Source organism: Chelonoidis abingdonii, chromosome 21 (genome assembly GCF_003597395.2).
Source record: "Chelonoidis abingdonii isolate Lonesome George chromosome 21, CheloAbing_2.0, whole genome shotgun sequence".
In the NCBI taxonomy this organism is placed as follows: Eukaryota; Metazoa; Chordata; order Testudines; family Testudinidae; genus Chelonoidis; species Chelonoidis abingdonii.
In genome coordinates this window covers 2,099,407-2,110,849 of record NC_133789.1, presented here as the reverse complement: position 1 = coordinate 2,110,849, position 11,443 = coordinate 2,099,407, and the positions used below count along the sequence as shown (strand labels likewise).

General features: G+C 54.1%; 1 protein-coding gene across 5 annotated transcripts in view; it reads right to left on the bottom strand.

Moving 5' to 3' along the window:
• Positions 1-1,708: 1,708 nt before the first annotated feature.
• NT5C3B (5'-nucleotidase, cytosolic IIIB) overlaps positions 1,709-11,443 on the bottom strand; it is a 16,624-nt gene continuing 6,889 nt past the window's right edge. For 2 of the 5 annotated variants that reach the window (XM_032788994.2, XM_032788993.2), the window contains exons 2-9: positions 9,996-10,094; positions 9,276-9,345; positions 8,381-8,427; positions 7,743-7,828; positions 6,389-6,478; positions 4,021-4,183; positions 2,676-2,876; positions 1,709-2,218 (exon numbers count right to left, since the gene is read on the bottom strand). In XM_032788994.2, coding sequence (XP_032644885.1) covers positions 2,105-2,218; positions 2,676-2,876; positions 4,021-4,183; positions 6,389-6,478; positions 7,743-7,828; positions 8,381-8,427; positions 9,276-9,345; positions 9,996-10,064 — 840 coding nt within the window. In that variant the 5' untranslated portion in view covers positions 10,065-10,094 and the 3' untranslated portion in view covers positions 1,709-2,104. The other 3 variants (XM_032788992.2, XM_075059793.1, XM_032788995.2) reach the window with 3 other exon arrangements.

Sequence of the window (11,443 nt, the reverse complement as noted above, 5' to 3'; positions counted from 1 at the left end):
CAGGCAGCGCTGTACTGCGAGCTCACGCCGCCTTTATCTAACGTATTTATTTCAACAAACAGAATAAAACCTGCTCTCCCCACCCAAGTGACATTTACATCTGACCGTGACATAGCGAGCGAGCCAGATGGCTGCCTGGGAACCCGGACCAGCCCAGCTCCTACAAGCCAAATGACAAGTGCCTTCACTTACCAAACAATGCAGGGGGCCGGGTTGCTAGTGCCAGGCTGGGTCACAGTGAGACAGCCACGTGGATGGCACCTCGCCAGGAACAGGACTAGTAACAATTTGCACGCCAGGAATCAAGGAGACTGCAGGGTGGGAGCTGCCTCTGACTCTCCCCGACAGGAGCAGTGTGAAAGGAGATGGTGTTTTACACAGCAGGACGGGGAGCTCTGAATGAGCCATCTGCACTCCCAGAATGTTTGCAGCATGCAGGTCAAGCTCCGTCGATAATCAGCTGCCCGAGTGCAGGAGTCTGGGTCCCCCTGGGATGAGTCAAATGCCACCGAGGCAGAGCCCGGATTGCCATGGTAGGCAGTTCTCACGTACCCAGGCCAGAAGGCTGAACCTGGCATGAGGGACATGGGGTTCCTGCTCCTTTGGAAATGCCGACCCTTAAAGAAAGCTTTCTCCGCGGTAAAGCAAGTACACCCAGCCCTTCCACGGACATGGGGGGGACCCAGAACACCTGCTTAGCATCAGCCCTCTTCCAGGCCAGTGTGACTGTCATGCCCGGAAGGGGGTCCCAGCAGACAGGGTCCCAGAGGGGCTGCACTGCTTTTCTTTTCCATTTTTTTGCATTTGAGGGAGAGAGATTTTATGTTGCTGACAGAAGTGCTGCCCTGAGACCCCAGAACCGGCACAAAGGGTTAGTTATACAATAGTCACACTTCAAAAAGCCCCTCGCAACTAGCCTGCCCTCCCTCCCTGCTGCCTCTAAACTACCCCCCCAAGGACCCAGGGCTACCAGTGCATCCCCCAACACCCCCATCCACCCATGACAAACCTGCTGCCTGACTCATCAGCTGTAACAATTCCACTCCACAGCAACATGAACAGCCAGCAAAGCCTCGTTGCTCCAGTGAGAGCTGCTTGCCAGTGGGATTCACTGCACACCACAACCCAGTCCTTCTGGCAGCAAAACACAGCAGCCGAGCAAACCCTCTCCCACCATGGGATGACCAAACTCAGCCCTTGTGTTCATCACACAAGCGGCTCTCGGACAGGAATCCTCACAAGAGTCCCACTGCAGCTGCACAATCATCTCACAAACCTAATGTGTTAATGTTGGAACAAGCGACAAACTCAGGCAGCCAGAATGTCCCCCAACCTGTATTTCCCACCTGCGCCCACCATGCTGTCTGAGTAGCTCCAGGCTCCACACACAGCAGGTCAGTGCACAGATAGGAGTGGGGCTTACGCCCTCTAAAATCATCTCTGGTCCCCTCTCCAGCCACCAGGGAGCAGTGACACCCACGAACATCCCAGTAGGTTGCAGGCAGAGGGAGCAGAGAACTGCCCAGGGGATTTGTTGGGTTTCAACAGCAACTTGCAGACACCTGTGCCCCCCAGCAGAGGACAGGCTGTAACTCTGCTAAGCAGCTGAACCATGCAGCCGGAGTCTGGCCTGAACGCTCTGTGATGGACCCACAACAAACAGCTGCCTGCTCCCTGACAGAGGGGATTAGGCAGCAGAACTAACCCATTTAAACACGTTGGTCCCCAGCTCTGCAAGGGAGCTTTAATTCTGCGTTGCTGTGACAGTTGCCAGCCAGGCCGCCAGCCAAACGACAACCTTGCGTTAGTGGGTCTTGAACTTCCATGGGTTGGGACACGAGCCGGGAGCAGCGCCGCTTGGGGGCTGGGGTTTGAGCAGAGACATGGTGGAGGTAGTTGGGGCAAGCAGAGATTTTCTCCAGTTCAACTCTGAACCCCAGGACTGACAAACAAAAGGGTATTTATAAAAGCCCAGGAGGGAGCTGGGAGGTTGGGGGGGGGACTCCCAAGGGCATCAAGATGGATTCAAATTGCCCTGACTCTGCCATGGGAAGCACGGTCCCAAGACATCATCCTGAGAGGCTGAAATCAGGATCCTGGGCTCTCAGTTCAGGTCTCCCAGGATGTAACAAAGGATCCCGTTGACCACATCCAGAGTCTCGTCCTTCTCCAGCACGATGTCATAGGCGTCCCGGTACTTTCCTCGTCGCTCATCCACCTGCAGAGCCGCCATCAGGTGAGGGCATAGGACAGGACGGCAACGTTAGCAGCTGAGAATGAGTGCGGCTGGTTGCCAAGCTCAGAACTTCAGGAGCCCCATGAAAGCAGCACTGGGGATTCAGGGCTGGTGAAAAGTACCCGACCAACAGCACTAGAGGCAGCATCTCCAGAGCATGGGGTGTAGCTCTCCCCTCTGACCCCGGCACAGGAGTCCCGCCCACCCACAGAGGGATGATCCATCCAGCTCAGCTGAGGGGTGAACAAGGGGGTCAGGTGTGATGCGGACACCTTCCCCGTGGGACCTGGACTGAGACCCACCAAACTCATTTCATACAGCATCCCAGATAGCACACTTCTCTTGCAGCACATAGGCTCCTCCCACCCGCACCCCCGCCACTTCCCCGAGAACGCTGGGAGGGCAGACAGCTTCCCGCTGCCTCTGCCCTCGCGCTCACCTTGTCATTCAGGAATCCGACTGTGAGGACGTTCTCGACGTTGGGAACCCCATCTGCCATGCTCAGGTCTCCCAGCGAGTCCCCCAGCAGGATGATGTTGGTCCTGCTGCTCAGCAGCTGGAAGTGCTCCGTCTTCTCCAGGACCGTGTTGTTCTTGTTGTAGGTGTGAATCAGCGGCTCTTTAAATCGTCTCAGGACACCCTGTGCAGCAAAGGATGCACAGACAGACAGGAGGATTTTTCGGGTGTCTCGGGGCTGAAGGAACAACACTTCAGCGTGGTTTGCACCTTTCTTAGAGATGCTCTTAGTGGAGCCAGCTGGGAAACCTACTGTCCCACGCTCCCCAAGGGCCCTGCTCCAGAGCAATCCACCCCTTTGCTGGAGGGCTGCGCACAGGACCAGAGCCCTTCAGCACCACCCAGAGGTGGCATCTCCCCCGCTCCAAAGGGCTCCCAGGCCACCAGGGGAGCAAGGGACCAAGGGCCTAAGTCTCAGCCACTCAGGACCCGTTCTGGCAGCATGAAGGGGCCTTTAACTGGGTGGAATCTGCCTTGTGCAGAAGGCTCTGACGCAAATGCTCTGCAGTAGCTGCAGTGTCAGGGGCGGATCAGGGACGTACTGGGGGCCAGGCTCAGGAGCAGCGAATGGGGCTATTCTCTGCTTCCCTGGCTCCATAGGGCGTGACACGAAGCAAAGTGCAAGTCAGAGCAGCCCCAAGGTCCCTGGGTGGCCTCACAGACCAGGGAACCCCTAGGTGGCTAAAATCTCCTAACCCCTACACGCCCCCATGTCCACCCCAAGGGAGCCACTGGGAATCAGGCCTAACTTAGTGGGCTGTTTCCGGGGGTTTCATAGGTTTTAAGGATAATTATGGTAAGTTAACGCCCATCCTCCTGCAGCGCTGCCCCCGCCCCCCCCAAAACACGGTACCATGGGCCTAGCGCCAAACCAGAGTGAAAGTGACTCGAAACAAAGCCAAGAGCAGCAGCCCACGTTCTCCTGCCGAGTTCAACACAGAAAGGAGACGAGTCAGGTAGATGTTTGTATATTGCATAACTTTTCCCCAGCCTCGTGAATGTAGGGCCGGGCTTTCTGCCGGCCGGGCTCTCTCACTGTCTTTACAGATGGGGCCCTAGTCTGGCGTGCTACCGTAATACAGCTAATATAGATGGATTTGCATTCAAAGCAATTTCAGCACTAATAACTGGAACGGTTGCTGTGGTAACAAGGGGTGACATTTCCAATGGACAGATGGGTTTTAACAAAATGGGGCCCTCTCTAGATGTCCCCTGCCCCGCACTCAGGGCTAACGTGACCCAAAAACGGGGCACGTCGCGCAGCGCACCTTGTCATCGAAGTCCATGTAGTTAGCCACCACGTTGATGTTCGGGTGGAACACCTCGACCTGCCGGAGGACCTCCTCCAGGACGTCGCCCACGCCGGCTGAGAAGATGAACAGGGGGATGTTGTGCTGGTGGAGTTGGTCAAAGAAGGTGTTGGCTCCGTCCCTGAGGGAGGAGGGGGGAATGCACATTACACAGAGTCATGAGAGCACCCTTCACCCCAGAGCACAAGCATGTCGCACTACTACCGTGCTGCAAGTGCTTTCATCTCCACTGGAGACTCGCTGGGCAGGGACTGCTACATGCCCCAAGGCACCAGGGCATTCCTTAAATCATGGCTCTGGTGGCAAGGTGCATAAACAACAACCTTTATCGATTATTTCTGAACTGTGGGTGAAATTCAAGCCTGCCCCAAAGGACCCTGCCATATCTACAGGGATTTAGCAGTGAATGGGCCTGGTGTGGGGCTAATTTCACTCTCTATGGTGCACAGGTAACTCCCTGAACCTTGTCCCAAAGTTCATCAGGCTCCATGTAAAACCTGGGATGCATTCTCTGCAAATGACTTCTTCCTTGGTCGCACCAACAGCCTAGGCAGGGGTTGCTCCCTGAGCATTCTAGGCTGGATTTCAGTCACTGTTTTTTCATCGATTTCAAGGCCAGGTCATGTGATGATCTAGTCTGACGTGTGTAACACGGGCCAGAGAACTTCCCCCCAATCATTCCTAGAGCAGAGCTTTTAGAAACTCCTCCAAGCTCGATTTTCAAACGGTCCGTGCTGGAGACTCCCTCATGACTCTGGGTAAATTATTCCAGTGGAATGACCCTCACTCTTAAAAACTGACACTTTATTTCCAGCCCGAATCTGTCTCACTTCAGCTTCCAGCCCCTGAATCGTGTTAGACCTGCCTCTGCTAGACTGCAGAGCCCATTGTTAAACTGATGGCGCTCTGGTCTAGAAACGCTCACCAATACTTCAGCAGCTGTGGAAACCGAGGCACAGAGAGCAGACGCGGCTTGTCCGAGGTCGTAGGGGAAGGCAGCGTTAGAACTGGCATCAGAGCCCAAGCGTCCCTGACCTCAGGTCCCTGGACAATGCAGCCTTCTACTGCCAGGCATATAGATACTGGAATAATCACTGCTCTTCCCCCCTGGAATCCATGACCATACAGCTCAGCTGGTCTAGAAAAGGAATTTAATCCTTAGGCAGCAAAGCTCCAAGGAAAGATGATGCCTGTTAAATCTATTGCACAGATGTACACTCAGCCAGGGCTCTCAGCGGACGGGGGGTAACACTCATCCCACGCTATTTTTCCTAACCGCAAATTTCCTGCAGGAAATATGGTCCTCGGCTTCCCCATAGGCTGTAAGAGCGAGACTTCCACAGAACAAAGCTCTGGATGTAACACTGGCCAGGCAGCTGGGGGGCTGTGACCCCTGCTCATCGTACTGATCAGATTTTGCGTTGTCTCTGTTGCAGCCACCTGTGGGCTCTTAGCTTGTAGGTTCTTGGCACAGGGAACATCTTATTGTTCTTTGTGTGTGTGCAGCCCCTAACACAATGGGGTCCTGATCCCCGCTTGGACCTCCACGTGCTACCACAATACAGTAATCACAACAGACTGGACACAGTACAAACGAGCAGTAGGTTTTTCCCTGTGGAATGCAATTCCCTACTGAGATCAGAGACAGAAGCTCCAGCTTTCTTTGCACCAGAATAAATATCACTAATCGAACACAAATGCCACCCCGCTGGGCAGACTCTCAGCTGCTCCTGTGGGCTGAACACACGTAGTGTCCGTGCCACACAAAAAGCTGCTGGGTTTCATCACTTTTGACTTTTCCAGGCAGACCACGGAGAGAGAAAAATCTTATCTGTAACAAACTGGCACTGTTTGCCCACAAAATCCAGCTTCTTAGTCACTGATGATCCTGCCAGGTTATGTTAAGTTGGCTCTGCCGACTCACTGATGCAAGGGGCTTGCTACCCCACCTGGATTTATGGGAGGTGGGAGTGGACATCACAGGTGGGCAGAGCAGTTCTCAGGAAGGAACCCGAGGAGCAGCCAAGTATGCAGAAAAGGCTTCAGTTGGAGTTTGTGTTGTTGCATTTTGAGGGGGTACTTTCTGGCCTGCCGCCCCTTAGGTGCCATGTCTGGAAAGGGTGAGGAAGCAACTTGGAGGCGGATTAGAGTTCTCAGAAGTCAGTTCAGTGCCTCCCTTTTTCTCTCTCTGACAAATCCAGGGGTCTGAACGGAATGAGCAGGTGCCAGAACTCAAGAGAGAGCACGACAGAGCCCTTGTGACGTGTGCTCTCACAAGGAAGGGACAGAGAGAGGACAAGCTGCAGAGACCATCCAAAACCCCTACCTGAGCATCACCTCGGATTCTCTGACAATCTTGGCTATGTCACTTTTCAAAATCTTCTGTTCCAACAGAAGGTTGTGGGCTTTGGTCCACCTGGAAACACATCCCAAAGTGAGCTTCAGTTCTGAATGACTGTGAGTGTCTAGGACAGGGGTTCTCAAACTTTTGTACTGGTCACCCCTTTCACACAGCAAGCCTCTGAGTGTGACCCCCCTTATATATTAAAAACCCTTTTTTATATATTTAACACCATTATAAATGCTGGAGGCAAAGCGGGGTTGGGGGTGGAGGCTGACAGCTCGTGACCCCACCCCCATGTAATAACCTTGTGACCCCCAAGGGGCCCCGACCCCCAGTTTGAGAACCCTTGCTCTAGGATCTGATCTAGGGGAAATTACCGGAGTCGTGACCAAGACACCGCCCATCAGACTAACTGTTGTTTAAAGAGAGTTTCAACTTTCTCTCTGCTTCACACATAAGGCTTGTTATGGGTAGGAGGCTGCCTGGGGAAGGCATATAGGACTTACTTAATCGATGCATCTTATTGTGTCCACCACCAGGGTATCTGGGCACCCAACACAAATGTCCGACTTGCCCTGTTTTTTCTCCAGCACTCCTCAATGCAGTCACTGGTGATCTATTACCAGGGACTGATGATCAGAGCTGGAAAATAACCCAGCCCAAAATACCAGGCCCTTTGGGATCCCTTTCGTGGAGGGTGTGAGAGCAGGGTAGCGAAACTACAGCTGTGCCAGATGCACCATCGCTCGGGTGGGGAATAATGAAACCCACAAGGAAGAAAGGAAAGGGAAGGAACTGGTGTTTCCTTCTCAGACACAAAAGCCACAGGCTCACTTCTGACAGCTGCATTTTCAAAGAGCTGTTGGTCGCTGCCATATCCCGCACTCAAAGGGGACCTACTCTCCTTTGCATCCTTTTCTTATCAAGAACCTTACTTCCAGAGCTGCAAGTCTGCACCTAAATCTTCTGGATCCAACAAATCCACTGAGATCTCATGAAGTCAGATCATGATGGCACTGCGCCTGCCACATGCTAAGGCAGTTTGCATCAGAGTTAACAATACAACAGAGAGAAACCTGCTCCTTGCTATTGCTGTTTGTCCACAGCACTGCCATTCTGTAACTGGATCTACCAGGCTCGATCCTGGCCATATGACCAGAAAGGACGCTTCATGCCCTTGGAGAAAAGGGAAGATGGACTATCACTAAACTGTACTTGCGCTGCACAGTGAGTTTTGCTATGCAGGGGACACAGGGGACTGAATTCCTCCCTCTCTTCTTGTTTACCCACTTATTTTCGAGCTCACGAAATCAGCTTCTCAGACACAGCCACTCACCATTCCACCATGAGGGGACGTTTTTCTTCCATGGGCTGGTTGAGGTCAATTTCGATGGGATAGTAATACTGCAGTAGGTCTTTTAACTAGAACGTTTGATGGGTTTAGACAGAAAATGCAGTGAACAGTTAAGGGCATCGAAAAAGATACTTTAACAACAAGCAAGTACAGTATCTGCAGAATTCACAAATGCATCACAGCTAAAAATCAAACCCTAAATTGTTCATAAAACAACTGAGTGTTGTGGCAATTTCACGGGGTCCCAAGGGAAATGTTTCATACTGCTCTAGGAATCACGCTGAGTGTCAGCAAGGTTAAGTTGTTCTAGACAGAGATTAATGTCCTTTGCTCACGATTTATCACTGTTCTCTTTGACATGAAATGCCCATGCTTGGGTGTGGTGACAGGTTTGTAAAACTTCCCTTGAACTCCGACAAGTGCTCCCATATCTGAAATGCTGTTTGGAAACTTGTTCTGTTCTCTTTGCTGGCAGGGGGTCACGTCTGCCCCAGGAGTGCGTTCTAACCCCGTCTCTAGTGTCCCCAGGGAGCCCACCCCTAGCAGGAGCAGCAGCATGGGAGCAGCAGCCTGGGCTGTACATAGCGCCAAGAGATGGAGTCTGATAGTACTAAACGTACCTTCTTCCTGCCTTCTTCGCTAATGACTCGGCTGTTATCTAGGATATCTGGAAAGACAAACAGCCACTTACCAACCCCAGGAAAACACACAAGGGCCCTTTCCAAATCCCACAGAAAGACCAGAGTCAACACTTGCAAAAATGGCAAGTGATTTTGGGTGCCACAATTTCTGGATGCCAACTTGAGACATTTGACTGGCGCCTCCCTTTCAGAGAGCGGGTGCTCAGCATTTCCTGAAAATCAGGACCCATTAGGGCCTCTCTCTGAAGGAGGAACAGATCAAAGTGCATGAGGGAACTTTTTGTGCATAGCAACAGGGTCAGCACGGACACTGAGCATGCAGCAGGCTAGTGCAGGGTACATTTACCCCCAGGTTTAAGGGTTCGTGTAGACCAGCCCCGAGAGAGGGAGTTGAGGGAAGAAAGGGGCTTGGGAGGGGGCTCTGAGCACAGTGGGTGGTAGGAAGGAAAGTGGTGGGAAGGATGCAGCGGTGAGTAAAGAGCCAGGGAGGTGCAGGAGGAGAGGAGAGCAGCCGTGCAAGCTGGGGCACAGTCAGGCATAGCCCGGAAGGGGAGGAGGAAGCAGAGAAGGGGGCTGTCGGGGTGGGGTGGAGCAATGAGATAGGAGGCTTATCTGCACAGCAGGCATTTTGGATGGCGTGGAGGAGGCGGAGCAATCAGTATGAGTGACAGCCAAGCTGCGGAGCAGAGTTTTGGCAGCAGAAGGGACTGTATCAAGAGAGATGGTTGGAGAGGAGAATGCCAGGGCTTAGCAACAGCCCGTGGGTGTGGGTGTGACAGGTGCAGGTGAGACAGAAGTTACAAGACTGGGCCACGGAGACAGGAGCGAGGAACAGAAGCTCCGAACTGATGGACACAGCGTTCGTTCGACTCACTGTGTGAAGTGGGGCATCGTCGTCCGTTAAATCCAAACCTGCTGAGAGTCATGTCAAAGTCCGAAATGACCTGAAGGACATAAGGGGCGGGGGAAAGGACAATATCTGAAACTGATCTGTGGGCAGCAGGGGCCTGTATTTCTCCTGCAGCAGGAGCGGGTCTTCCCCAGAGAAGAGCAGGAAGAGTCCCGAGCAGGGGGGCAGAGTCTGGGCCGCAGTTCTACTCCCAACTTTGACACAGGTGCCTTCTTAAGACTTGGGACCCAACCCCCGCCACGCCTGTTTCCCCATCTGCACAAAAGGGCCCTGGTGATTTACCTCCTGGCAGGAGGCACTGTGCAGACTGGCTCATACACAGAGAGCCCCAAGCAGCTGAACACAAAAGGAGGGGCTGTGGTCGGTGCCAGCCTGCACTCAGGAGAACCAGGTTCCAGTCCCTGCTCCTCCCCAGACAAGTCACTCGGTCTCTGTGTTCCACATACGTCCAGTGGAGGCAAGAGCATCTCCTGACCTCACACGGGCACTGTCAAGATAACGGCCTTGTTGCAAGGCACTCGCATACTATGGAAATGGAGGTACACAAGTGCCGTAAACAGCTAATGGGTTCCACACAAACTTAGGGTGTTGTTATTCCCCCCCCACTGCCATGGCAATGCTGAAATATCCCACAGGAATGGGCTGCAAACTCCTGACCGCACAGCTCAGAACACAAAGAGGAACCTGCAGTTTGTCTGTTCCCTCTTTCCTGAGCGCTGAGATGACGCGCTGCACGTGCTCGGGATTCTTCATGTGGACTGTCGCCTTCTCCAGTTCAGGAACCTGCAGGCACAGATTGATTCGGAGGAAGGGGTCAGTGCTAAGAGACAGGCCCCAGCACGGTCAGTATTCGCTGGCCTGGTTTCCACGCAGTTCACCAAACACGCTCTCACCCCACAGTGCCTTAAGGAGCATTTCTCTCCTCCAGGGACCGATGAAGGCAGAAAATCAACTCCTTAGAGATGATGCTACAGGGTCCCAATCACTTCTTCCATGTCAAACTGGCTCCACTGATAAGCCAAAGAGAAATTTCTCTACCTCTGGTCTTGAAAACCCTGTTGGATTTACCAGCCATGAACAATTTCGGCCCTGATCCTGCAGCCCCTGAAGTTGCAGGTTCAGAGCCTTCCCTAGTTGCTCTGCTGCTGTCCCAGGAAAAAGAGAGTCCCTGCTGACTCTCCCATAGTGAGGTGGGCTCTGTGGGGCTAAGGGAGGCAGCATACGGGAATCAAAGACTCTGGGAAGCAGAGATGCTGGGGAACAGGGCATCTCTCTGCCTGTCACTTCTCTAACCACAACTGCACCAACATGCTTACTGGTTTGATTGGTGGCCCTTGCTCAGCAGTGGCCCTGGCAGCCCATACAGACACTGAGGCTTTCCACTGGAGCTCGGTTCCAGCCGGCTGCCGGGGTCCGCACTGCGCCTGTGGCTGGAGAACCAAACTGGACTGTTAGCTACTGGGGGAACCTCGGCCATCAGTGTCTGCACCACAACAACCACCCTGGCTAACACCACCGCGCTGCACCGAGCAGTTGGGCGCTAGGCAGGACGCAGCATCCATCCCGCAGCATGGGGGTGCGTGTGGGGCACCCGGTGCCAGAGACGAGGGCCCCTTCTGTGCAGGGGAACCCTGAAATCAGTGACACTGGCGGCTTCCATTCATTATAACAACATGCCCTGCCCCACTCTCTGCCTTCTCCCACACCCGGGCTCTGCTCCCCTCTCTCCCTCCCCCAAGGCTTCCCCTACTCACCCCAACCCACCTCCCCAGTGCTCCCCTATGTCCTGCTCCCACCCCCTGTGCACTCCCAACCCGCAGCACCCCCCACTGCCCCTCCCCCAGTGCTCCCCTATGCCCTGCTCCCCCCTCCACGCCTCCAACCCCCAGTGCTCCCTTATGTCCTGCTCCCACCCCCATTCCACCCACACCCCCTGCTCCCCTATGTCCTGCTCCCACCCCCGTGCATCCCCTGCCAGGGGAGCCCCCCAGCCCCCTCTCACCATCGCAGCTCCCGCTCCCCTCGCCTAGGAAACAGAAACTGAAGCGCCGGAGCCGCGGCCGGGACGCGAGGGGAGGAGCCGGACTGCGGCGGGGCTGGATCCGGATTGGGGGCGGGGCTGGTAGTTTAAA